Source organism: Buteo buteo, chromosome 4, assembly GCF_964188355.1.
Source record: "Buteo buteo chromosome 4, bButBut1.hap1.1, whole genome shotgun sequence".
Taxonomy (NCBI): Eukaryota; Metazoa; Chordata; class Aves; order Accipitriformes; family Accipitridae; genus Buteo; species Buteo buteo.
The window spans coordinates 30,672,903-30,699,701 of NC_134174.1; the positions used below are offsets into that span (position 1 = coordinate 30,672,903).

General features: G+C 41.9%; 1 protein-coding gene across 1 annotated transcript in view; it reads left to right on the forward strand.

Moving 5' to 3' along the window:
* MCU (mitochondrial calcium uniporter) overlaps positions 1-26,799 on the forward strand; it is a 97,038-nt gene continuing 70,239 nt past the window's right edge. The window contains exon 1 of the mRNA XM_075025435.1: positions 1-201. Coding sequence (XP_074881536.1) covers positions 70-201 — 132 coding nt within the window. The 5' untranslated portion in view covers positions 1-69. The remainder of the gene's footprint in view (positions 202-26,799) is intronic.

The following is a 26,799-nucleotide window of genomic DNA, read 5'->3' on the forward strand; positions in this document are numbered from 1 at the left end:
CCACCCGCCCGGGCGGCAGCAGCAACCGCCGCCGCCGCCGCCGCAGCGTGAGGCGGCTCCAGCGGCGCGATGGCGGCCACGGCGGGCAGATCGCTGCCGCTCCTCCTCTGCCGCCGCCGCCCCGCCACGCTGACGGCGGCCGGTTGTTTCCCGGCGTTGGGGCGGCGCCGCCAACAGCAGCAACAGCAGCGACACCGGACGGTGAGTGAGGCGGGAGCCGGTGCCCTTCAGGCGGCGGCCGGCTGAGGCGGGCGCGGTGCCGGCAAACCGCGGGCGGCGGCGGGGAGGGGGGGTGTTGGTGGGGGGTGTCCAGCTTCCCCCCACACACACACACACCCGCCCGCTTCCCCCTTTCTCGTTCCCCGGGAGCCGCCGGCGGCCCCCGGCCCCGGCCCCGGCAGCTGCGCGTTATTCTTAGCTCCGTCGCCGGACGAAACTTGAGCGGGGCGGGCGGGCGGCAGCCGAGCCCCCCGGCCCCGCTCCGTCGGCGGCGCAGCTCCCCGGCCCTTCCGCCGCCGCTCTTCCCCGGGAACAAGGGCCCTCCCTCCGCCCTGCGCCGTGCCGGCTCTTCCCACCGCCACCCCCCCTCTCCTTTCCGGAAGGCGCGGGAGCGGCCCGGCGCAGCCCGCCGTACCGGGGACGGGCTCCCGGGGCGGGGGTCGGGTCCCGGCGGGGCGCGGCCGCCAGGTGGCGCGCGGGGCCGCCGAGAGGAGGCGGCGGCGGGGGGACACGACGACACACACGGGACACCGGCAGCCCCCGCCGGGGAGGAGGAGAGGGCGAGCATCTCCCGGGACCACCGGGACACGGAGGGGAGAGGGCGAGCGGTAGTGCCCAGCGGATTTCCACCTTTTTTTTTTTATTATTTTTTTCCTTTTTTTTTTTTTTTTTTGGCTGCTCCCCCTCCCCTCCTCCAAGGTCAGCCAGGGGAGAGGCGCTCTGGGGGGGGGCTCCCCAAATTCTCTCCGAGGCGGTGTCATCCAGGTTGGTGTGGCTTGTAGGAGAGGGGGGGGGAGGGAACCAAAACAAAAAAGCGCCAGTTTTTGTTTGCTTCCCCTGCAGAAGCAGCGTGCTTAATGGCTTTGCCAGAAAAGAGAAGACTCGCAGCACATGCGTTGCTTACTATGTGTGTTAGGGTGGAAAAAAACTGTAAAGGCAGCAGGTTGCGTCGTGGAGCTCGAGAGATTTGCTAAAAATACCGGGAGTTTTTTTCTTTTTAAACTAAGGGAACAGTATGTAACTGTGGGATATTCTTCTAGCTTTTGCCACAATCTGTTTTATTGCTGCCTATAAAAAAAGCTGCTGTTGGAGGTGTGCACCTGTCGCTCACTTGTTGTTTTGCTGAAGCAACTAATCACGAAACTACGTAAAGCCACCAAAATCGTGTATTAATCGGGTGATGGAGTGGGGCTCTGCGTTCCATTGGAATAGCAGATGAAACACTGGGTCCCTAGGGTACTGTTTAAAAAGCAGCTAAGCATTTGTGCCTTGTATCTTCAGGGTGCCTATAGTTTCTCTAACGGTGTCGGTATGTTTTCACAGCGATGGGATGCCAGAGGTTCTGTCGGTATCGAGTGTCTCAATTGCATCAGTCCCATATTTGCAGTGCGGTCATTCACATGTGTGAAGTGTGACTTTCTGCAGCGTTGACTTCTGACTTTGTAAATACCAACCTGACAAGTGAGGCCACCGGTACCCTGGATTTTGGTTGGGTGTGGGACAGCCTTTTCAGTTTTCATAATTATCATTTAAGTTGTCTCTTTTAGCACTCTGGCCCAGAAAATAATAAATTATTTATCTAAATTTAAGTTGACCTTTGTGTTTAATTAAATAGAGATGCAGATTCATGTCCGATTCAGCTGATCGGGCTGAGTGTAGCAGTAAACATGCAAGAAGATTAAAAACAACCATTAAAAAATATCCCAAATCCTTCTGTTCGTCTGGGATACTTTGCTGCTGCTGCAGCCCTAGCTGAGCGGACATTGCTGAAATGCTGGCATGCACAGGAGCACGCTAAAATTGTATTGTCAAAGTCAGCTCCTTCAGGTGCTTGGGGAAGGAGCAAGATTTTGCTTCTGTCCCATGGACTGATGATTAGAAAGCTCTTCTGGCTTTAGTACCGGTTGGGTTATGCTGTTTGATTTTTGGCAGCTTGGCTGTTGGCCACTTGTGGTGTTGCAGTGATTAGTTTTGGGGGTTTTCTTCTTTTCAAATAGGGAGGTTGTACACAAGTCAGTTCAGTAGGTGTTGAATGGTGAAGTGTCCCTGTGAACCTAGCGATCAAGTGAAAGCTTGCTGTGAGCAGGTCGGGACCCAGTATCCTAACTGTTCCTTTTGACAGCATCTGTAATGTGCCTATTTATCTCCTCACAGAAAACATGAGTTATCCTTTCCATCACGCTGCACTTGAGAAACTATGTGGACCACTGGGAGAGAGTAGAGACCGGAGAGCTGCCGAATCCTAGAATAAATTATCTCCAAGGAGAAATTACAGGAACTGGAGCTCTTCATAATAAAGAGAAAAATGAAAGGAGGTTGCTGCAAAGAGGAAACAGAAAATTTGTGTTGGGTAGGAGAAGAACTAATGGGCTTACAGTGTGAGAAGAGGGATTTGGTTAGGTGCTGGGAATCTTTTTACTGACACTAAGTGTAGTGAAATGCTGAATTATTTCCTGGGAAAGCTGTTCAATCTTCATTATTGGAAGTGGTTAGGACAGGTTTGACTTGCATCAATCAGTTATGACTGATGAAGAATTGATCCTGCTCTCTGATGGAACCAGACTGTATAAGCTTCCTGAGTCTATAGATTATATTAGAAAATAGGTAGGAAGAGTTTGTGTAACATAGATGTAATTAATAAAGTGATTATATGAGGTATGTCTGTGCGGTATTGTTTTTAGTACAATAAATTCTACTTGGTCGCTTCTCAGGATGGCTGGTTTTTAGCAGAGGTGATAAATTAAATGGGCTTTCTTGAAATAGGGTGGAAATGTTAAATGGTCTTATGGATGAGCTCTTTCAAAAGAGATATAAAATATGCTGGAAGAGGCTGGACCAATTGACCAGACTACTGTGAGAGAACAGTACTTTAAAACAAACAAAAAACCCCCATCCAGATGGGTAAAGTGTGAAGAATGACACTGTAATAACGTCAAACAGTAGAGGGGGCAAGGAGGTCTGAACTTTTGAATAAAGACTTGGTTTATGAGGGCTTGGATGGGAATACAATAATACTGGGAGACATAGGGCTTGAATGAAGCATTCATAGCTTGCTTAAGAGTTTTGAAAGCTGAGAGTTGGGAAAGGTCGGTGGGCTCAGCGGGTAGATGTGGGGTTATGGAGGAGACAATGAGTCTTCATGTTGTGTCCTAGCTGAACACTATCACAGGGTGTGAAAGATCTTGGGACGAGCATGCAGAAAGTTTGAATGAGAAATTCACTTATTGATTTCAGAATAGGAAGAAGCAGGCAGGAGGAAGTGTTTACTGATATTTGTGAATTTCCCCTCTGAAAGTGATGATGTTGTGCCTCACAGGATGACTGTGCAGGGTAAGGAGAGAGAGTTGGTGTAACCATGTAGAAAGTGGGGCTGAAGAGTCCGTAGTGTTGGAAGAATATGACAGAGCTGAATAAATGGGCTTATAGCAGAAGTATCAGGGGTTGCATCTCTTTCCACTCTCCCAGTCTGTTACACGTATGTGAGAGTGGAAGAAGCCTTGTAGAGGAGGAGAGGGGAGAGAGTTAGCAAGCACGTTTGCAGTGGAGAAACTGCTGAAGTACGCTGGGGGGGGGTGTTGTAATGTAGGGAGAATGAGTGGGTGGCTACAGCTTTGGAGATGAGTATGGCTGAATAGTTCGTAGAGCGAAACATCAGTAGTATTGGTGTTTGTTTTAAATGGATGCTGTATGTGCTCCCTCGTTGGGAGGGAACTGTGGAGATCTGATGCGCTGCTGGGAGGTCACACGTGAAGACGGGAGATGAGAGCGGCAGTTTGGTTAATTGGGTCAAGGTAACTTCTGCTGGTGGGAAGACCAGAAATGGCAAAAGTTGGTATCAGCAAGTAAGATGGGGTGGAATAAAAGCATTGTGTGTGGTTTCTTGATACACTAGCTACATGCAAGAAGTGGCAAAGGACGGAGAAGCAGTAGAAGTGGCTGGTGCTGGTTGGCAGGGACTGTTACAAGGTGTGCTGTGGGGGTACGAACCCCATGCAGTGACTTCTTAAGCAACAGGAGTGGGATGGGGATGGGGCCCCTGGTGGGCAATTAGGTGGCACTTCTCAGTCTAGCAGTGTTTGCTAGGATATCCACTGGTGGGAAGCACACCAGCCATAAATCACGGTGCTACCTATTAATTAAGGCCTTTGTCCTGCAGCAATTTTTAGTGCTTAATACAACAATTGCTGCTATTTTCCTGTTAGACAGCTTGCCATCAGAGGAGTGTGGAGAGAGAATTAAAGTGGATGTTCCTTGGAGGAAACTTCCTTATGAAGCAAGGGAAGCCTCTTCTTTGACTCCTACTTGTTCTGGGTGCTGTGGGTAAGCTGCCAAAGGCGAGAGCTCTGCACCGCTGAGATGCGGTGGGACTGGGAAGCAGTTCTTTGCGAAAAAGGTTCACAAAGAAGTAAGCTATGAACGTTTTTCAAATATGTGGTGGTAGATAAAGGACTTAAAATGCTTCGTTTTTGCATGTTGAATGCCTAATCTTTATTGCTTTCTTCCTACAAAGATTAGAGTCTCTTGTTATTGTGTTTCTTAGTGCATGTAGCTGGTGGTTGAGTTGTGTTGGATTGGAATATAATCAGCTGGTTCAGATCTGGAAAAAATACCTGTAGAAAATCAAGGGTTCGGCTGTATGTGGCATCCCTATGGCAGTTAATCCTGGCAATTCTGGGTAGATCAGGAATAATGACTCCTAGTGATGACTTCTAAGCCTAAGAAGGAAAAACTGAACCTAACTGAACTGCAGCCAAATGTCAAGTAGGTATCAGACAACCTGCAGGTTTTTATCTCTGCTCCAGATGAGGACCAGGATTACCTGTGTCAATCGGTCCTCTCAGCCGGGTAGGATTTTGGTGCAGGTAGCCCTGTATTGAGGATGCAGTAGAGAGTCTATCCCGCAAAGACGAGAGGACTCTGTGCTGAGGAAAGGTGTCCTGGGATGTGAGAAACCTCAGGAGGAGGATGCAGTGGACTTTGTGCTGAAGCTGTCCTTTATTTGGCACAGATACAAGGTGTACTTGGTGATTATTTTTTTTTCTATGCTATGGTTGAAACTGTTGCAGCATCAACTTCCAGAGAAGCTGTTGCTCAGTAGTGTGGTAGTAATTTCCCTGGTGGGCCCCAGTAACCACTTCAAGCCCTTGCTGTCACAAGCGATGGTTTATTGCCCTACTGTTGCCCATCTCTTGAAACAAATTTATTTAAAAGGTGAAGCTTGGGGGCTTACAAAACTCAGGTAGCAGCAATGACTGGCTGCAAGGATGGTGAGACTTGGAAGAATATTTTGGTATGGTGTCTGTATTTTTGCTGAGGATGGAAACTGGCAGACTGCTTTATTAACTGAACTTCTCTTTTCATGACCTTGCATACTGCTGATTGTAATTTTCAAATAAATGATTAAAAAGCTGAAGAACTGGTGGCTGTCCAGTGGTTTGAAGGGGCATAAAATGGTCCTTCTTGCCAGATCTTTGGCTGCACTTGTTGCCTACCCTGACCTGTAATGTTTCCCATGCTGGGACATGCATAGGAGCAGCGACATGCATGCTGCACGCTGGGAAGAAATGCATCTGGTGTCACTTTTGAAGTCAAGATGAGGCGTGGCTTGACCTGCAGCATAAGTAAATACCAACCCAGCAGAACATTTATAATGTTGAGGGAGCCCTAGAAGAGTTGATTTAACCATAAAGATGGGTCTCTTCACCAAATCTCCTTTTTCTACTGCTTCTTCCCCTCACCACCTTCCCATGTGCACACACTTGCTGTCGCGCTGACTCCTTGCTTGCCTTGCCCTGGCAAAGGGTGGCAAAAACATAACAATTTCTTGTAGCGGTTATTGCTACTTGCCCACTCCAGTGCTGGCTAAATTGATTAAAATGCAAGGCGAAGCAAGGTCTGTTGCCTCATACCGGATTTACTGTCACAAGGAAGGCTATGGCTCAATGCGATTTTGAAAGGTTCAGGAGGAAAGAGAACTTTTTCAATGTTTTTGCTTCAAATGAGAGGAGGAAATCTGCCCTTAACTAATTATAGGGCAGTGGAATACTAGTATTAATTTGAAAAATTTGTGCTTTTTAGCTTTTTTTTTTTGGTTAAATTGTGTTGGGGTTTTTTTTTGCACGAACAAAAACTTAGAGGGGGATCACCAGTGAGCATTTTTTGATGTATGAAAGTGGCTAAAACTTTCTTTTGATCGTACTTATTCTTACAAAGCAAAAGAGGTTTTGAAGGGAGGCTGAATTAAAAAAAAAAAAAAAGGCATTTTGTAGCTTTTGATGTGCCCGTTCGTTCAGTGAATAGGAAAAAAGCTTTACTTTGTAGTGTGCAGAGAACACCCTTCCGGGCCTCTCTTTTCGTGAAAGGGGAGCACTATATGGAAAGGAGTAGATGTTGGGGTGGGTTGGGTTTTTTGTTTGTTTGCGTTTTTTTTACAATTATTTGATGATAATTCTTTTTTTTTTTTTTTTTTTTTAATTTATAACTCAGCCTGTGGCAATAATCAAGACTTTGTATGTAGGGTCTGTGATGGGAAAAGAAGTTACAGTCATGCTAAGGTTGATCCAGTCATTAATATAAACATTTCAGGACAGCTCTTTTCCAATACAGGGAGTGTTTCTCAGCTGTGCTTAGACAGGATAGGTATAGCTCTCCTTACCAGAGTCAAGACTGAGAAAGAGAATAAAAAAAAAATTTTTTTGTTGTTCTTTATTTGCTAAAGCTGTTTTTATACTAATCTTAAAGATGAAACTTTCTGTGAGATTAGGTCCCATCCAGTCATGAGGGTAAAACGTAACTTTTATGACTTCATTTCAGATTTGTGCGATGAGTCACTTGTTTGCCGTTCTATAAAATAGCATTGAGATGACACAAATCTGTAATTTAAATTATTGTCCTATTTGTAGGTCCATGGAAATGTAGAAATGGTTTTAGATTTTGTGTGGCTTTAGTTTTGTTGGGTTTTGGTTTTTTTTTGTTTTGTTGTTGTTTTTTTTTAATTTCCTTATTTATTTATTGCAGTGTCAGCTGTTGGTCACTTTTCCTGAGATCTCAACTGCTTCTCTCTGCTCCCATGGCCTCTGATAGCCCTGTGTGGGATGAGGAACTGTCCTTGACAAATTTTGCTAGATGAAACTGTGTGCTCTCTGCTCGCCATGGAGAAATACTTCTAACCTCTGAAGTGCTCTCTGGGTGAGAGACCACCTGTGATACTGCTGATGTGGTTTTCATCATATTTCGGTACTTACTTATCGAGGGCGAACTAGAGCGATCTGGCTTTAAGGACTGTTTTGTCCTTGAGTATTTAATGATGAAAAGAAAATGACTTGTCCCTTTTCTATTAAAGCTTTGGCAAAGGGTTTTCTTCCTGTTATTAAGGTCTCAATTGGTCATCAAAATGAGATGTCATTTTAATGAAGATGAAAATATGCAGCACTTGAATGCGATGTGGAATTATTTTCCAGTAGGGCAAGCCTATGGGGTATTGCTTATGTCTCATGTAAAATACGAGGCATGTCCGCTATCTTTTTCTGCATTCTTGGCAGCTCTTAAGGAATTAGGAAATGTAGAACAACTTGCATAAGCAGGAGAGGGAAGAAACGTGGCAAACAAGCTTGCTTCAGCGATTTGCTTCTGTTGCCTTCCCCAGGAGGAAAGGACTGCTATGCAACAAGAAAACTCTCAAATCTCTGAAAATGTTTATTGGAATAATTAAAAATTGAATTTCACCTGGGTATGTAACTTAGGAAGACTCTACCAGGGGGCAACCACCATAAAAAAACCCCTCTGGGTGATTGTCAGTCTCGTGTTCTCTCCTGCAGCCTGCTGGGAATAAAATAATTCATTCTGAGGTCATAGCCTGAGAAGTTTTATAGGGTTTAAGAAAAGCTTTGTGGAAAGTATTGCTGTTTTGAGAGGATTTTGGAATAATGCTATGGTAACAATTTTGATTGCTTTCATCACTCAGGTCCCAAGACATATATGTAGCTTGCTGCGCCTTCTGTTATCCAAAGTTTGCGTAGACTAAAGTGGTGTGAGGTTGTAGAAATGGGGTGAGGGAGAATGGTTGCCAGGCAAAAGTGGTAAGCCTTGGCTTTGCAATGTACCTCGGAGCAGCATCTATTCCTCTGTATGTCTGCCGGAGCTGGGGACACCAGAGCACTCTGTCAGATGGGTACCGCACAGAGCTGCTCACTGCAGAGCACCTGAGCGTGGAGTTAGGTGAGGACACCTTTGCTGCTGGATTTATCTTAGTTGATGAGTTGGAAGGAGGAATGCAAAATAACTGGATTTCTTGGATCAATGTGCATGCAATTTCAGGTGGGGAAGCTCACTGAGTGGTTCATGTATAATGTGATTGTAGGGTCAGTGGCTGGCAAACGTTATCCTTTCCTTCCAGATTGTGAGGGGAGTTCCCAGCTCATCCTCCAATTTTCTAGGTCAGTTGCTGGAAAAGAGTCTGAAGTTACTCCATGTTTTCCCTGTTCTGCATCACCATATTACCTTGAAAAGCACCAAGCTAGGCAAAGCTTTCCTTGTTTTATTTTGTTACAAAGAATGTCATATTTCCTTAAGCTGCACAGTGAGTTTATTCAGAGGAGCTCATGTCAATTATTACTGTACCTTGGAGCTGCTAAGGAAGAATGTGTTCCGTAAATGTAGTAATGGATATGGCATGTTTCTACATTTGAGACTTGTGTGTTTTGGAAATGGCTGGAAGAGCAGCTTTAAGAACCGTTCAGTTAGAACCTGACATATGGTCCTTGTAAATTCATGGCTTTGTCAATGATTTGTACAAGGTATAGCTTCCGATGAGCAGGAGGTACTCTCCTGACATATGGGCTTGCTCACTGTCAGCTGAAACGTGAATTGGCGGTGTCTGCTGAACCGTGACTCTATTCCTTGTCAGCTGCTGTTCGCTTCTACATGGTTTCCTTCATCTGTACGCCTACCTGTCATTTGACTTATGTATTGTAGACCCCCTTGTTAAGGCATGGTGATAACTGTCTTAAGCCCTGGTTTTCTTCTGCCAAAAATTACTTCTAGTGATGCTGCGTTCTTTCTGATTTGCAGCTGAAATCTGTAGAATGAATAGCAAATGGATATTCATCAGCCAGAATGCAGGTTGTGAAATTTAATCGGAATAGTGGATTCTAAGGTATGTCTCAATTAAAGACACTGGTTGTGACAGAGTATTGTAAGAGGAAATAGAGTTATTCTCTCCACTTAAACCAATTTTTTACAATACATCCTCATAGTTTACCCATGTCATTTTTCTTAGATGTTTGGACTTAAGTGATAGTGAGTTTTCTGCAGGGCCAAAGTACCTCCAAAAGTGACAATTTTAAATACTACTCTGACGAAGATTTTTAAGAGAAAATGGGCTCTCCAAGATAGCCCAAGAATGACACAGGAATTTTTCAACTTGTGTGTTAGAAAGCAATAGCTGGGGACTGGATGATGGTTTTTGTATAGAACTTTTCCTGTATGATTACTATATTATTATGTATGTAATGCTTAACACTGAGAACTAATTGATATACCATGTCCCATTCATGTTTTCTGGTTCTAGACAAAACTGAGACACAGTCACTATGCAATGCAGCAGTAACCTTTTTAAAGCCATTTAAATTAATTGGGAACCTGTCTGAAACATCACAGATTCTTGAGTGTGGGATAGATGGGAAGAAAGGCTGGCAGAGAAAGTAATTTCTCCCTGAAATAACAGTGAACTGAAAAAGTGCAGAGATTTCCTGGGGGGGGGGGGGAGGGGGGGAATGTGGTTCCTTTTTTGGAATGAAAGTGCTCTAATTTATCATGTGACTTGGGAAATCCTCTTGGCTTCCTGCGGAGGGGAAAGGGGTAGTTGAACATTTCATCAGATAACGGAGCATGGCATGTTTGTGATGCATAACAACATCTGCTGCATAAAGAGCTCCCAAGGGAGACTGCTGCTTGGCTATTCCTGTTATCAAGGGACTTGTTTCTAAGGTAGTGATAACAGAAATTCCATTGCCTAAATATTTAGTAGATTTGAAAATTACACTAGCACAGTGCTGTATGGTTTCCTCCAAGTTTGAGGATGTTGCATTTAAGAGGAGAGTAGGATTCTTCACTTGGACTTGGGTGTAAGGGATTCAAGAGAACCAAATCTAGTCACTTTTATAAGAAAGAAGAGTTGTATTACGAGCAATGTATACTGCTAGTAATGAAAAAAGCTCCAAATACTCCCCTTTGAATTAAAAGAATATATTAAAGGATTTTCCCTTCCTGTGGCAAGTTCCAGATGAGCCACTCTTGTGCTTTATGAACTGCCTGGAAAACTTATGGAGGAGTGCTGTTTGGCCTTCATTCAGGCTACGGTCAGTGCCGTGCATCACGTGGAAGGACTGAGGGAGCAGAGGGTATGTTGCTTGAGCCTATTTCCAGGCAAGTGAAGGCAGTAGGAGTATTACGTGAATATCCAGACTCCATTTTGGCTGCAGCATCACATGAGATCGAACGTCCTGGTGTACTTGCAGCTTTCCTGCTGCAAAATACCAGGTTGGTTAATCGGAGGTAACTTTGCTGCTTTGAGGCAGCAATTTTCTTCCTGAAAAGCTTTTTCATTAATAGAGGGTTTTTTTGTCATTTAAAAGGGTTGTTGCTAGAACTTCTTGTGCTCTTCAAAAACGTGTTACAATGCCATATTGTCCACAGAATTTACTGGCCAGACAGATGAAGCAAGGCTCTGAAAGGAGAGTGCTTTTGAAACATTTCCAGTTAGAGTCTCACTGCAGACATGTTTTGTGCTTTTGTTTTGTTAAAGGTTTTTTTTTTGACACCTGGAAAAGTGGTGTTGAGGGGAGAAACTGCTACACATGTTGAAATATCCATTCCTAGTTGCTTGGTGGGGTGATGCGAGTCTGATTGCTAAGGAACAAGAAGCTGATGCTGCAAAACAGAGCTTTGGTTTGAAGCCAAAAAGCCACGGATTTCTCTGACCACAAAGTTGAATAGAGTGATGGTGTCCAAGATTAATTTTATCTTAAGAATAATTTTGTCCAAAGATAAAGAACATGACTCAGATTTGCACACGTACTCATTAAAAATAAATCACAATTTTGAATCAGCTAGTCACTCTTGTGTGTAGGAGTGACCATTTCCATATTTCCTTTTGGCATTTAATGCTCAAGAGAGTAATTTTAAACAAACAGTTTCACAAAGTACTCCTCTTCATTATTTAGCTAGATTGAGTAGGGCAGGATATGAGACTATGCAGATATGTTTTTTTGAGTTGGCAAGGATGCTTTAAGTAAGGATTTTGCAAAAAGCATTAATACCACACAGGCACTTGTGAAATGAATTGTTTTGTAAATAGCGTTTTGAACAGATGTTGTTTTTTATCTTTCTCCAAAGGTGGGTTGTTTCTGTTGACTGTTCCTGCACACCATTCAGTTTTTCTCTACATAGCAGCTCCTTTTCTTGTGCTGAATGTCTGCTTGTAATTATAGCATCATGCTTTTTCCCTTTTGCAGTCAATGATGCACACATTATATCTGCTTCAGGACATCCTTCTCTCTCCTGTCCCAACATGCTGGTAACACATAACTTCAGTTTGAGTGGAGCACCCAGAGCTTTGGATCTAGGGCAATGAGTTTGGTGGAGCTGCTGTTTTCATGACCTACTTCTTGGGCAAGCATGGAAGTAAAAACTGTTCTTGGTGGCTCAGATGAGAGATTCAGGCTTTTTTTGTCTTGGACTGAAAATTAATCAGACTCCAGTTTGATACAGTCTTACTCCTCAAGGTTAGGAATTGAGTGTCCCCTGAATTACTCAAGTCTTGGTGAAGAGGAGAAGAATAGACAAGGACACATAAGCATAGAACAGTGTTGCTTTCAGGATTTAAAACAAGCACTCTTTTCTCCAAAGGAATTGTTTGTCATTGTGGTCAGTCAGATGTAATTAATTTCTTGGTTTGTCCTTCGAAGAGATGTAGGTGTGTAATTGACTCATCCTAAACACTTTTATCCATGTTTTTACTTACATTTAGGAGATTTGGCAACACTCATAAAGCTGAATTGCTATGATTAGCCTTATATTTTGTATAATAGAGTACACCATTGAGGGCTGTTTGTTCTCGGAATTACAATGTCGAAGTACCATGGTACTTTTCAAGGTAGTATTTACATCATTTGTGTGGATTTCTACACTAGATGGAATCCGCATTGCCATGCTATGAGCAATTAATAAGTGTATCTTCATGTTCACGGTGTTTCCGAACTAGTTAATATACGGGTTTGATGGCAGTACAGAGCTCTATTTGCCTCCTTCAGGATGTGATCTTTCTAGCCACAAGTTAGAGCTGATGATGCCTCAAGCAGGATTCTGACTCATAAACACTTACAAGCTTTTGTACAGTCTTGGGAATGTGGAAATACATGGCTTGCAGGCACATGAAGAAAGCTGAATCGCTATTGTAGTGCTGCAAGACACCCTAAAGTACGTGGGCACCCTACTATATAGGTATTTGAGTAAGCTGACTGGCAACCTGTGTCTCGCTAGGGATGCATATCAGTACTCAAGTCTATCATTACTGAATTGCCTTTGCTAACAAGTAAGCCATTACCTCCTTTCCACTGAATACACACCAAAAAAACCCCTTGATTGTTTTCTGGTAACTTTTTTTAGTGCACTCCAGCTCTGTTACTCTGCCTCCTTCAAGGTTTTTCTAAAGAAAACAAAGAAAAGAAAAAAAAGCTTTCAACCGTTTATTGTCATACTTTCCAAGTTTAGGGCTCTTTCATTTTTATAATGTTAACTAGTATCCCATGAATCTTGGTTTTAGGTTAGGCTAATTTAGTTCTCAAAAGTATTTCCCTTTTTCTCCATTTGTATGCATGGGGTAGTTTAAAACACTTCTAAATGAGTTATTTTGGCAATGAGTTGCCTTGGAAAAAGCATTCTCTGAAATGCTTCACTTGAAGACACTTAAACTTACCTGCTAGTGACAGGCTTGGCTTACCAGCACTGGAAGTAATACACATGAAACTTGTTTAATTTAAAGCAATTAGAATTCACATTTTACGAGTTGTGTTTACAGCTGTAGCTCTTCAGCTCTGGCTTTATCTCTGCACTGAGATGAAGCTTGCACCTTAATATTAATTGTCAGTCATGGCAATCACTGAGTTACGTGAGGCTTCTCCTGTCCTCATTAGCAGTCTCTGCAAGCTTTCCAGCCTGAAGCTTGTACAAATGAACAGATCTACCCCTAGCTTGTCTGTTGTCTGAAGAAATATAACTAGTCAAAACAGAAGAAAAGATGTTTTGTTGTTGTTGTTACTGTATCTTCTCTCTTACTTCAATGCTATTTTGCAGAGTCCCTCAACCTCTACTGTAGACTGAGATGCATGAAGAGCTAGTACATAAACATGAGAGAAGCACTAGAAATCTGTCCAACTTCTTGGTAAAGAAATTTTGATTTATTGTATATTACTGAATGTAAAATCCTTCCAGCTCTCACCATGAAAAATATCTACATAATTCATTGCAGAACTGAAAAATATTAGACATGTTGAAAGGACATTTTAAGTATAATAACTTCATCTTTTTAAAATCAGCTAATGAAGTTCAAGTTGAGCAGTATTGAAAGTCAACTTGATAACTTGCTGATCCGTATAAATAAATCTCACTGACTCACTGGGAAGCTAGTTGTTTTCCAAGCTAGAGGGGAAGGAGAGTTCCAGGCAGAAAATAAAAAATAATGGGGGGGGGGGGGGAAGTAGATGAAGAATAGGATGCAGTTGAACTATTGTCATCTGTTCCAATTCCATTTTGCCATCTATCATTATTATTATAAGTACAGGAATTTGATGGCACATCAAAGCACTTCAGTGACTTCTTTTATATTCCTGATTTATATTCTGGTACCTTTGGTGCAAAGATGCTGTTCTTCCTCACCACTTGGTCTTTCTAGTGCTGTTGCTGCAACGTTATTTTTTCCCCCTTGCTTAATAGGGTACTCATAATGATAAACTTTTTTTTTTTCCCTTGTGCTAAGGCTTTTATCTAACAATAAGTGGTTTTTTTTTTCTTCATCCTTGCCATGAGAATAAGACTACCAAGTTATTGTGGGTCTATTAGTTGCACTTTTTCAAAAGAGTCTGAAGAAGCACAGCCTTACACATGACCCAACGTAAGTCTTAACTTTTAACAGTTATAATTGCTGTTTGCAGGCTTAATTGTGATGTGGCTTTTGCAGGTAAATAATCTGATAGGAGAAAAATAGCCAGTCTCTGACTAGACACGTGTTTCTGTTCTGCTCACAGCTCTGATCAGCCATTAATTATCTTTCCCTCTCCGAAGTAATTAGGATTGAGCTATGAAGCTCAAAAGTTGAACGTAGTATATTAACCCTTGTGCCCTCAAGAGAGGAGACAGGAAGGTATGCCTTCGTGATGCCCTCCTGTGACTGGAGTGACAGAGCAGTTGATATGCTTTTCTGTCAGCTTTAGCTGGTGTTCATAAAAATATTTGCTTTATGAACAGCTTTTAAGTAATATTCAGGTAGAATTTAGAATAATAAAGTTGAATAAAACACGTGACAAAGCAGTGTGACACTTTCCTACTAAAGCTGCTCGTTTTCTTTTTTTCTTATTAGTTGCATAGGAAACATCGTGAGTTCCTCAACTGTGAATTCTGCTGCCAGGGCAAGAGGTTTTATCAGAAACACCTTTATGTTGCAGTGTGGACCATATGAATGTTAGCATTAGTTTTTGTAGTCGTAATCTAGTGTCCAGTGCTTTCTTTGGAGTACAGGACCTCCTCCCTTTGGAGTAGCACTCCAAGGAATCTCCACAGATCCTGTGGAACAGAATTAACTATTGCATATGGAGGTTTTTTTCCTCTTAAGCTGCTACTTAAATTAAAATTGCCTTTGGATCTCTGAAACAGGCCCCTGAATGTTCCTTGTGACTTATTTAGTCGACTGAGCACCATTTCTTTTGATTGCTAAGAGCTCCTTCCAGCCCCTGTGATGCTGGAGTTACCCTTACTGCTGCTGTTACTGGCACTGGTGTGCCCTCTATTGTATCTTCAAATGGGTGCGTATCTAACGAGGTACAATCTCACCTTGTACATCAGTCCTTCTTTCTTTTTAGTGCTTGTTCTGGTGTTTCTGAGATGCTGTGCCTCTCTGTAGAGCTACTGACTGTGACTAATGCCTTCTTTGCTGAAAAAGCTAAGTACCAGTAGCTGGAAAGATTAATTTTATATAACGTGCTGACTTGCCACTCTAGAGCCTCCAATGATGAATGTGTCTTACTTGCACCTCTCCCTGTCCTCTCACTTTTCTTCTGTCTTCTACCAAGTATAGTTTTTACAACACAAACCCAGACAGAGTACATAGTGGTATAAAATGTCCACTTAATCCAGCACAAGCCATAATCTGTCTTTGCATGCTGGTTACTACCAGTCTTACATGTCTATAAATTAAGTTTTGATTAATAATTAGAAAAAGCTGTAAAAGAATACATGTGAAATAGCAAAAAAAAAAAAAAAATCCCAAACCCAGAACAACTATGTTTTAGAGCATTGTTTGTTGACTCATCTTGTTCAGACTTTACACAGATGATAATTTTAGGAAAGGACTGTTACTTCCACTCTAATTCTTAGAGCACTACTGAGAGATTTTTGGGGAGCCTAAAACTTCTGGGGCAGTTTTCATTCAGAACACAAAGTTGAAGATATGCACTTCCAAACATCTTATCTTACTGTACTTATGTTAAGATTATCCTAGTTTAGGAAAATAACATTGAATTACTGTCAGTAAAACAGTAATCCGTCAGACTGCTGCAATACAGATTTAAATGGATACACCATCAGTATTGCTCACAAATCTCTTGCAGTGAACTGAGCAGAGGTTCAGCATCAAATATTTCTGGCTTGCTTGTTGTTTTGTAAATTCAGATGAGATCAAATGCCCCGTCTCTACTGGTACAGTGGGAAGTTTAAGTGCAAGTTTCTTTACAGTTTGCTGACTCCACAGTCAAGCAAGTGGAAAATGACTTGTATTTTTTGAGTTTTAGGGCCATCATGAATTTTTTGTCCTCTCTTGGTTTCTTTGAAAGCGTTTTTTGGCAAAGAACTGTTTTGCAAGGCATCCCTCATGAAGCTGGAAATGTTGGGCTGTACACAACCTCACCAATTTTGTGGTTACAGTTATAGTACACTCTGATTTGTATCTTTTTACTGTGGGGATGTTAATGTTTGGATTGGAGGATGGCTCTGATCTCCCTTTTTGAGTTAGAGGTGTGAAGGCATTCATATCTGCTTTTCATTAGCAAAAACTGGCATCTGCATATTCCTCTGTCAGTAAAAGCATGCAGAATGACCAACTGCCTGTTCTCCAGGTTGTTAGGATGAGTAAGTGTGGGTTAAAAGGCACCGGCTGCAGGGTGACCCTGCCTGGAAGAGGCTGGTGTAACTTATTTCACGTTGGCTCGGTAGCTGTTGCTGGCAGAGAGGCCTTAAAGGAAGGAATTTCTGCAGTTCCTGTGCAGGCAGATGTTTTACCTTTATGAATCCTTCCTTGTCTGGATGCAAAAGAGCTTTTCGGAGAAGGCTGAAGCGGCTGTGGGGATTCTCTCAGGTTTTCCGTAAGTAAATATTTAGTTTCTAAGAATCTCTGCCCTTTGATTGGCGACCTTTGAGCCATTACTTAAGTAAATGGCATGCTTCTTGGACCTCTTGAAGGAAACTTGACCTATGATGTTAAACTGGTTGTTTGTTCTGATTTTAAAACTGCCTTTGGGATGCGGAGTAGTTCGTGTTGCAAGCATGAGCTGGAAAGAAGGAAATTTATCATAAATCAGACTGGTGTCGGTGAGCATCCCTGACTATGGGAGTGCACAAACAGACCAATGCCAGGCTAATTTGGTACGGGGCTTTTTTATGCAGCTCTCATGGCTTGCCAGGCATAAGCAGAAATGGATTTTTATTTAATACCACAAAATGAAAAAAATGTAATTAGCATTAAGTTTACTAGTTATAGATGTATAGTACATGATATATAATGGTATTTTCCAGAGATTGTATCAGCAGTTGATTTTCCTTGAACTGATGGCATGCCTGCTTCTGCAGCATGGCAATAAAAAAAAATCACCCCTTCAAATATACTATTAGCATTGTTGTGCTTTAGGAAGTATCTTTCTGGTGTCAAATCTGTACTTGTGTCTGCGGTAGCACGAGGGTTAGAGCTTGATTTGTATGCAACGTAGTTATGCCAGGGTGGTTGCTGCTGCAGAAAGTAGGCAATTTGTGTGCGCGTCAGAAAAGTGCAGGAAGCTTGAAGGGCAGAACTGCCTACCAGCTGGGGAAGCTATCCCTCTTTTCCAGCACCTACAAGGAAGTAAGTTTATATTGCTTCCAAAATTGTATGCCTCTTCTACCACTGCAGCATTTAACTGGGTATTTTCTCCATGCAATGTCTAGTAAACCTTTTCTTAGTAAGTTTCTATGTTTTATGGCAAAAATCCACAAACTGTTAGGATGGAGATTAAACCAGTTAAGAACTTGGCTAATCTATCAAGGGGATTGGTTTTTAGAAATAAATACAAATAACAAGGGGGGGGAACACAGTGCAATCCCTTCTGTTACCCATTGTCTGCCTTTCCTAATAGGGGGATTTTTCTGTCCCTGGAGCAGCTTTGCTGGGTGCTCAAAGCAAAACCAGCTGGAGAGAGAGTGGCAGACTGACCTTGGTGGGTTTGGAGGGATGAGTCCTACCTGGCCCAGAGGGTTCCTCTCCCCCTGTAGTGGTTGGAGGGGCTTAGTGCCCGTTAGGTGCATGAGGAACAGCTGTGTGTGCAACAGCCTGACGAGGAGCAGCTGTGGAAGGGACCCTGGCTCCCCCGATGAGTCTGGGGGATGGCAGCGGGCACAGGCTGAGCAGAGCAAAAAGGCTGCAAGAACACTACCATCTTGCCCGGTGTTGTGTTGGTTTTCCCCTTCCTCAGTATGGAGCGTGTGGTGAGTAATGTGTGTTATTTCTGACTAGAGGGTTTTGGGCTTCTGCTTGAATTAGCCTTCCGAGTTATTTAATGTGTTGTGTTGTAATGATCTGGCATTTTAAGTCCTCTAATCTTTATATGTTGGGAGTGTTGGGCCAGTGCTTGGGGTGTTATGAATGCTCAGTGGCTGGGGGAAGGAAGAAATTCTTTGTAGAGGAAAAAGTACCGTTTACCACCAGGACTTTTGCCTGAGGGAAACAATGTTTTGGCTTGCAAGCCTTGTTTTCTCCTCCAGCCTTTCCCCAGACCTCAAAGCGAGTGTATGACGAACTTGAGAACTGTGGCATGGGTATTTTCAGTGCCTCTTATCCTTGTTTATAATAACTTCATGAAAAATCTCTAATTCAGGAGAAAACATTTGGAAGCTTTACAACCAATACTTGATGTCTTGGTGGTTATGTGTGTGCTTAGATCAGAATAAGCCTTTTATATTGGCAGGGCAAGGGACAAAGGATAGCTTTTTCAAGAATGCAAGTGGTTGGTTGAAGTAAGTAAAGGTAATGCCAACCAATTTCTATCTGCTCGTTGGATTGTGTGTGATAGTTGGTGGGTATGGTGTTAAAAAATTTAAAAAAAATTGTCAGAACATGGATGTTCATCCTATCTGCTAGGGTAAAACAGAGAATTATATCGAACTTGTAATAAAGGAAAGCTGAGTGTTAAGGCCATGTTGAGTGTGCGAAGGTAGACAGACAGGTCTCTGAGCACATGCTGTAAATCCCTAGCTGTGCCCTCTGTATGGGGTAGGCTGTAGGACTGCTTTCTAATGCGTCTGCCCATGGTGGAATTGGTTCTGGGTGGAGTTTTGAGTAAAAAAAGCTGGTGCTTTCTCTTGTAACTTATCTTGGGAGTTGTGCTTCCTAAAGAAATGACAAGGAGTTTAAATGAATATATGTATACTATACACACGGCTAACAAAGTTTTGTTTTATCTTCTGCTGGGACTTGCCATGGCTGAAGCCACGTGTTCCCACAGAGGCAAAGGGTCTGTGGCTTACTAACATAATAGTCACTTTTTAATTCTTATTTAGCAACTGGGTGAATATTCTGCTTCTGTTGCTCATGTATAATGGCTTTTTCTAGCATATATCAAGTAACTCTGGCTAAAGAATCTTTTTCCCAGTAAGCCTATGTGTGCGGAAGGGTTGTGGGAGGAAAAACTTAGCCTCTTTCCCTTCTTTCTTCCTTGCATTTGATTGATGTTTCCTGGATGTGTGATGGGAAATATCATCTATAGCTCTTGCAGAAGTAAAAAGTCCTCCACTGATAAACAGATAAACGCTCATTGTTTAGTATTTTTTTGTTCCAAACCCCTGAGTATCTGATCCAAAATTATAAATTCCTCCCTCTTGTTTAGAAAGTCAGTTTTATTTTTTGTTTTCAAGCTACCAAATAGGTCAATATTAAATAATTCTGCAGTCAACTCTTCAACAAAATTGTGTAGGCATGATTATCTGGATTTTCCTAGAGACAGAAGTCTAAACAAATGTTGTGAGCAAATGTTTTGGGTAAGTCTTTATTAAAAATTTTAAATTGCTTTTTTAATGACAAAATTCAAGTCAATTAAATAACCTGAAGGTTTATGTGTCTTGTTTTTTCCAATGGGAACAAGATCATGCCAGTCTGTGGGGCATTAAGAAAGTATATACCATCCAGGCATAACCAGGAGTACAAAGGAACGCAGCTTCTGCAGGAATAAGTATTAGCAGAAATCTAAAAATCCAGGTCTTCCATGAGCTTGCCTTACACTGAACATTAATCTTGTATAGAAAGAGTAAATTAATTTACATACAAATTTAATCACCTTAACAAGAACTGATGAGGAGTCCTCCCTATTGTTAGAGCTAGTAGTAATGTTGCCTGTTTCAGCACTGCCTGGTAAAATTAAGTTTTTTACAAGATATACATGGGCGGGATTTCTTGGAAGTTTCTGATTAAGTAATGCCAACAAAAGCCCAGGGTTTAATAACTGCATGACCCACTGGGATTGAGTTAGCAACAGGTAGTGTTGATAGCTTACTGCAGGTGTACATGTTTGCTCATCTCAGATGATTTAACTTAGGAATGTAGATACTCCCTCTCCAAAATGGGCACATGAAATTGGGTTTCCTTTTTCTTCTTTTTCTGCCAAGCAGAGCATGGAAGCTGTGGATGTTGAGCATGGGACACAGCATTTGAATGATGTTAGGAGATTTTGGTAGCAGTGTGACCACTTCAATGTTAGAGGGAATGAAAACTGAAGTAAAATGTGCAGGCAGATTATTAACAGTTTAAAAGGCACTGGGATAAATCCAAATATCAGTGGGGTGGTACTGTGGTTTTTAAACCATAGGCAGCTGCTTAGCTGAAATTGCATCCAGTTAGGACCTTCAGATGCAGCTGATCTTCTGATAGGCAAAGAAATTATCAACTAATCACACCTGTTAGGTAAAAAAAACTAGTGTTCACAGGTGGGTGGTGGTTTTGCTTGCAATGTGTAGGTGTCTGAATACAAAATTTTGGGGGTTTTTACATTAGGAATATCTAGAATTGACAATTTTATCATCTTGAAGGATGTTAAGATATTTTGAATTATACTTACCATGGCTTTGTCAGTGTTCAAGTCGGAAGAAGGTCACCTTTTGCGTGTTTTCCCTATGAATGTCAATCAGCAGTGAACCTAAATGGTTGGTGAAAATGGCTGGGTAGTTTTGATTGGAGGGGACCTCTGCAGGTTGGCAACTTTAACCTACTTGGAGCATGGCTAGATTTGGTGCTACATCATGTTGCATAAGGCCTTGTCTGAGTGTGCTCTGAAAAACCTACAAATATGGAAATTTGACTGCCTCTTTGGGCTTCCTTTTTCTGGTCCTGCACAGCTCACTTGGTAATTTTTCTACCATTTTTTTGTGCCAACGAGGAGTCTGTTAAAACAATTTGTATCTTGAGATTCTGCTATGCAACCCCCAGCAGAGTCCAGCTCCATCTGGCCTGCAGGTCCTCTTTAGGTAGTAGGAGATGGATTGGATCATGTAGCAGTCTCTTTTCCAAACTGAACAGCCTCTAGCCTCTCTTTATATGTACCTCTACCATAGTCTCTTATACATCCAATGCTCTAGACTCCTGACTGTGTGGTGGACCTTCTCCTGGGCTCTCTCCAGTTTCAGACTTCTCTGCTATACTGTGGATGTGCTCATCTGAACTGTGCTATCCAGGTGTGGCCTCGCAAGGCAAATAACCTGCAGGCAGAGGGAAGCAGTTTTGCAGTTGTTAATGCAGCATAAGGTGTGGTTATAATCACATTTGGATTTGAACCTCCTGAGCTGCTTGCTTGCCCATTCATCTGACCTACTGAGATGCCCAAGGTGATAGCCTTGCCCTTTAGTGTATCAGACATTCCCCTTATTTGATGTGGTCTTTAAATGTGCTGAGTGAATTCTCTGCCCTCGCCTAGGTCAGTGAGGAAGGTACTAGTGTTGCCCCAATATTATCTGGTTCACGCGTGGATTTAGGACTTCAAACAAAACAAATCTCAATGTACAGCTCTGCTTTTGCTTTCCTGTGTCCTATTTTAATGCCACTGCACAAAATCTTCAATTGTCTTGAACTGCCTGTGTTCTGGGACTGTATACTTCTATTCAAAAATAATTTAATTTTGGAATTTGGCAATACTGTTCTTTCTACGCTTTAATTAAACTCTTGCCTTGCTAGGGAGGTTCTTCACCACATCCTTTCCACCCCTGCCACATTACTTGTCCTCTACTGCTATCTTTTTGTTCATCTCTTCAGTATTTTACCATTTTGATCTTCATGCTTTTGGCTACCAGCATGAAAGTAAAAACCTGAAAGTCTTGTATAGGTTTCAGTTCTTAGAAGTATGTTGAGGGGTGTTGAATATGATCATTGATTTAAGTTTCAGTGTCTGTTAATGGCAATGAACTTCTGAGGCTTTTTACATAACATGTAAAAGGCAGAAAGAAAAATCTTTGTTCTCTGTGTGCTGGTCTTAAAAGTTTTGTTCAAGGTGCAACTGTTAATGTGCTTTGAGAATACCTTAAAAAACTGCACCTTGTATTTGGAGGTCCAATAGGGTTTTGACTACATTGGATATATCCTCCTATTTATCGGGAATACTGACCAAAAAATAATTTGGGAGGAACTAGATGGGATTTGTTCAAAAAGTGACATTAATCTCTATTTGTTTGAGGTTAGCAATGACTGATGAATTTTTGAGTAGTAATACAGAATGGGATGTGAATTATTATGGTTAAGATGTGATTTTGTAGGTTTTCATTATTTGCTCGTGAGGGAAATTGCCATACTGTTTCTGAATGAGGTTGATATGGAGACCAGTCTTTTCATTTCATCATATGCCTCTGACTTTTTTCTGATGAGAGTTTAACAGTATATGAACACTTCTAAGTCTAATAAAGCATATTTATCATTGAATTGTGTTTTAGAGCTCTGATGCTGTTCACAGGCAGTCAAGTCAGTGAAAGGTATAGAATGAGAAAGTCTCTATTCAGCATGGTGCAGTATTTTGAGACCCACTGAAGTCAACAGGATGATTAATACAACTACTAAGTCAACACTGTTATTAATTCAGTGACTGAATCTTTTAATCCCATTTCCCCATGAATGTAGCCATATGTAGGAGTTCCCTTCAGCTTAAAGCTGAGGATGAGGTGGTGAATACCTGTGACTCAGGAACTGATGGGTGCAGTGGTCAGAGCTGTAATATGTAGTGGTTACTGTATTACCTTACCGTTGTTGCAGAAATGAGCTTACAGCTGAATAACTGCATTCATTTAGAAACTACTCGCTGCATCTTGAGCATGTGCTTTCTTGTCTTGCTGGTGAGCTGACTGGGTATTCGACCAAGTGCAAGCTTTTATTTAAAGTCTTCATTCTTAGCTGTTGGCATAATTTTGCAGGTATTTAGACAGATTTAGGGGAATTGTTGTCGCCATAATTGTCTTTCTCCGGGTTGTAATACTGCCTTAGATGGCTGTTGAGCTTCTGAATGCTGAAAGGAGGTGGTAGTATGTTCCTCCTGAGGCCTGTCAAAACCCCACTTTTTTTCCAATACAGGCAACCAAATGGAAGGAAGTCATTGGGTTTTTTCTGAGATAGCAGTGTTTGCTGGGCAGAAAAACATCTTGTGTTACAGCATGGTGGGTCTTAACAATCAAGTTATTCACCTTCCTAATGTTTGACCTGATAGGTGATTTAAAACAAATTGACTGTCCACATTTTTCAAAGAAAAATGATGAAATGGCAGCTAAAACTGGCTTTTCTAGTTTAGCTGTAACTGTGCCTGACTCTTGATTTCCTTCCTATGGCTTTAGTGTGGGCACAGTCGCATACTATGTGGTAAGAAGACTATTTTGTTAGAAGAATGTCGCACGCATCAGCTAGAGCCGGTTTGGCAAATGTATGTTCTTGGGGTGTTTTTTTCCTCTTTTGAAGATATGCAGTATACTGAAGGCTGAGCAGGTGGTAATGAGGGAATTCTTTTATAGCTTTATCACATCTGCTGAAGTCTATAAACAGCAAGAGCAGGAGGACCGGTGCTGAAGGATGAATGTACATTCTTGGCATTATTTGATGTGTATTTATCTGGCAAACTTGTAGAACCTTTGAGTACTGTGATGATTAACTCAATATGCCCTACATACATCCTTCAGTACTGCCTTACAGCAGCCTTTGCCGTTGTGACATCTGTTATGTGCTTATCATGAATGGTTAAAGCACAGGGAGTGTGCTGACATTTTGTTGATAGCCTGAAGTTGTAGGTTGGGCCTGTATTTATACATCAGTTGTGTATTTCGGATAACTATGAGTCTCTTGCTCTGTTCTGTGCCATGCAGCTGAGCAGAAACATGCAAAACCATTCATGCAACCATTTCAGTCTGAAAACATGCAAAATCTGTAGCATGAACCTGCAACCTATTTTTTTTCTAACCAGTTCAAATGTTAGTGATGGAATTCATGAACAAGACTTTCAGGTCTCTTATGGCTTGTGTCTGTTCCTGTCTTAGATTGCAAGAAATATTCTCAGATATCTGATGGACTTAATGCTTTTGTTTCATATAAGGTAGATTTATTTCTTGAAGGCTAGTGGACTACCATGATTAACAAGTGACTTGGCTGATATTCTGTAGCAGGTCAAGTGCCTGGGTCAGCTTCTATTCAGTGAACTTGTTTTGAATGATTTTTCCACAAAAACCCAAATAAACATGTTTTAGAGAATTGTCTGTTCTCTACCTTGCTTTTGTGGTAGATTTTGGCAGTAGATGGGGTTATGAAAGCATGAGTTCGATTAAAATAAATGTTCTTGATACCAAACTGCAAGGTGGTGTCCTAATGTTAGACTGGGTTTTGATGTTACAGATGCAAAATCATTTTCTTTTTAGTTAGTCTGGTTTCAGCACAAATAACAAAGCATTTGTATTTTAAATGGATAATGCATAGTTTACAAATATAGAAGGTTTTCTTCTTTCTCTCCTGTTATCTTTCCTTACTGAGATGTTTCAGGTCAGAATCCCCAATACAGTTGATAGGGTTGGGGGCAGGACAGTGGGATAAGTGCAGGAAAGAAATTTTGACTTTCAGCTGTGATTCTGTTTTGCTTTATTCAGGTCAAAGTAAGCACTGTGCTCAGTTTGACAGTCTGTGCTGAGTGTTTTGGTTTGGTTTTGGTGCCCCCCCCCGCTATATGAGACCTGTTCAAAATTGAAGCAAAACGTGATTTTTCAAGTAATACACGTAGTTCGCATACCAATGGCTTGAGAGGGAAGTTTTTTAACAGGAAGCAGATGGAGTGGTTTTCGAATAAGTTCACTTAGTTCCTCTAGGCTACCCTGAGTTCATTTCCTTCAAGGCTAAACTTGTGAGAACCGGTTCTGTAACTTCATATGCAAAGGACCAATTTGGCATTGCTGTGAGATTTTAATGCTAAATGCATACATGAACTTGGCAGCCATGCTCTCAAAAACAGATTCTAAATACCTGTTCTATAGCTGATTGAACTAACCTTGCTTACTCCATACTTTTATTTCAATGCTAAACTTGTCTTCAGATAAATGTGTGGAGGAAGGTGATGGTAAACACTTGTGGTTGTGTGCTCGTTATGACTACATAATTTACAGAGTATATTATTCTTTGGGATGAGAGAACTGGTATTATCTGTAGATCTTGCTAATCTTGGTCAGGATGTTAGTTCCTGGAAGGCATTGTCTGGTCTTTTTTTTTTTTTCTGCCCCTGAAAGCATGTATAAAACTGCATGTACTACAAATGGATTTCTTAGTGTTTTTTTTAATGAGAATCAAGATTAGACATCTATAATAGTAGCAGTGATCACAGGTGTGCCTGGGCATCTCCTTAGGGCTACTGGCTGGGTCAGGATAAGCAGGCAGGATGTATCCTGCCTCATCCCTCTATAGCCCTATCCTTTTGCGAATTTACCAAAAGCAGAGACCTTTATCAATGGGTAGAGAGATTTGTGTGTATGTATATAGTGTGAGGCTGTTTAGACCTGTGTGGGTTTGGGTTTTTTTCCAGGTCGATGTTAGCTCATGGTGCTTCCTCTTGTGTACTTTGAGCAGATGGCAGGATTGTAGGTATTGATGATGTGAGTTGAGAGAAGCTTTTCCATAGGCTCTTGTCTCCAGCTTTTGTTGGTGGTTCTAGCAAGGTCTGTAAACCTTGCTACAGTAGAGGGGTTCCTGAAATACAAGACGGGATAAAAAATGTACTTTACTCATGTACTGTGTAAGAGTTTTGGTGCAACTGTAGTAATACTTGACCATGATCTCTGTTTTTCAGTGCTGCTGTTGATTTTTCTCCCCTACCATTAATATAATCTTTTTGATAAATTCTACTTGTAGAGATGCCCTACTTGGGCGAGGGTCACAACTGCTAGAGCCATCTTGAACTCAGTACCAAGCTTAGTTTGCAGACTGTCACAAGTGAAGCATATGAATCTGGCTCTGTTCAAACAAGTCTGTCTCTCATAAATGCAGAGCCAGATGATGTTGGACACAGGGTTGTACATGGAATATGAATTCTGCAGCTTCATGATTTACCTAGCGACTGAGTGTTATTTTGAGCTTAAAAAAATCACAGACAATCAGGGAGTGAGCAGTGCTATGGAATCCCTGGCTGTAACAGATTTTGACCAGCTAAGCTGATGCTTCCAGGTGGGTTATTCGCCTGCTTATTTGTCCCCTGTACCGATGAGACCTGTCCTATCCCAGATCTTTTTGGTTTTCCTCCCTCTTTGATGTCTCCAGTTTTTTGGAAGTGGTTAGTGGCAAGGTATTATGTCTGAGGATGCTGTGATGGGCAGAGGAGTAGAGGCAAGCTGTTTATCTGCTGGATGTTCCAAGAGGTGTCCTCAAGAAGCAAAGGCAGACCTGCTTGCCAGAGAGCACTTTGAGAGCTGATGCAGCAGCCTGGGAGCAGTGCAGGACTTGTCAGTGCTCTATGGCTGTCTGCAAATTGCTGTCTAATTCAGGTTTAGCAGGATTTTGCAGTAGCCAGAAGAGTTGTGTGG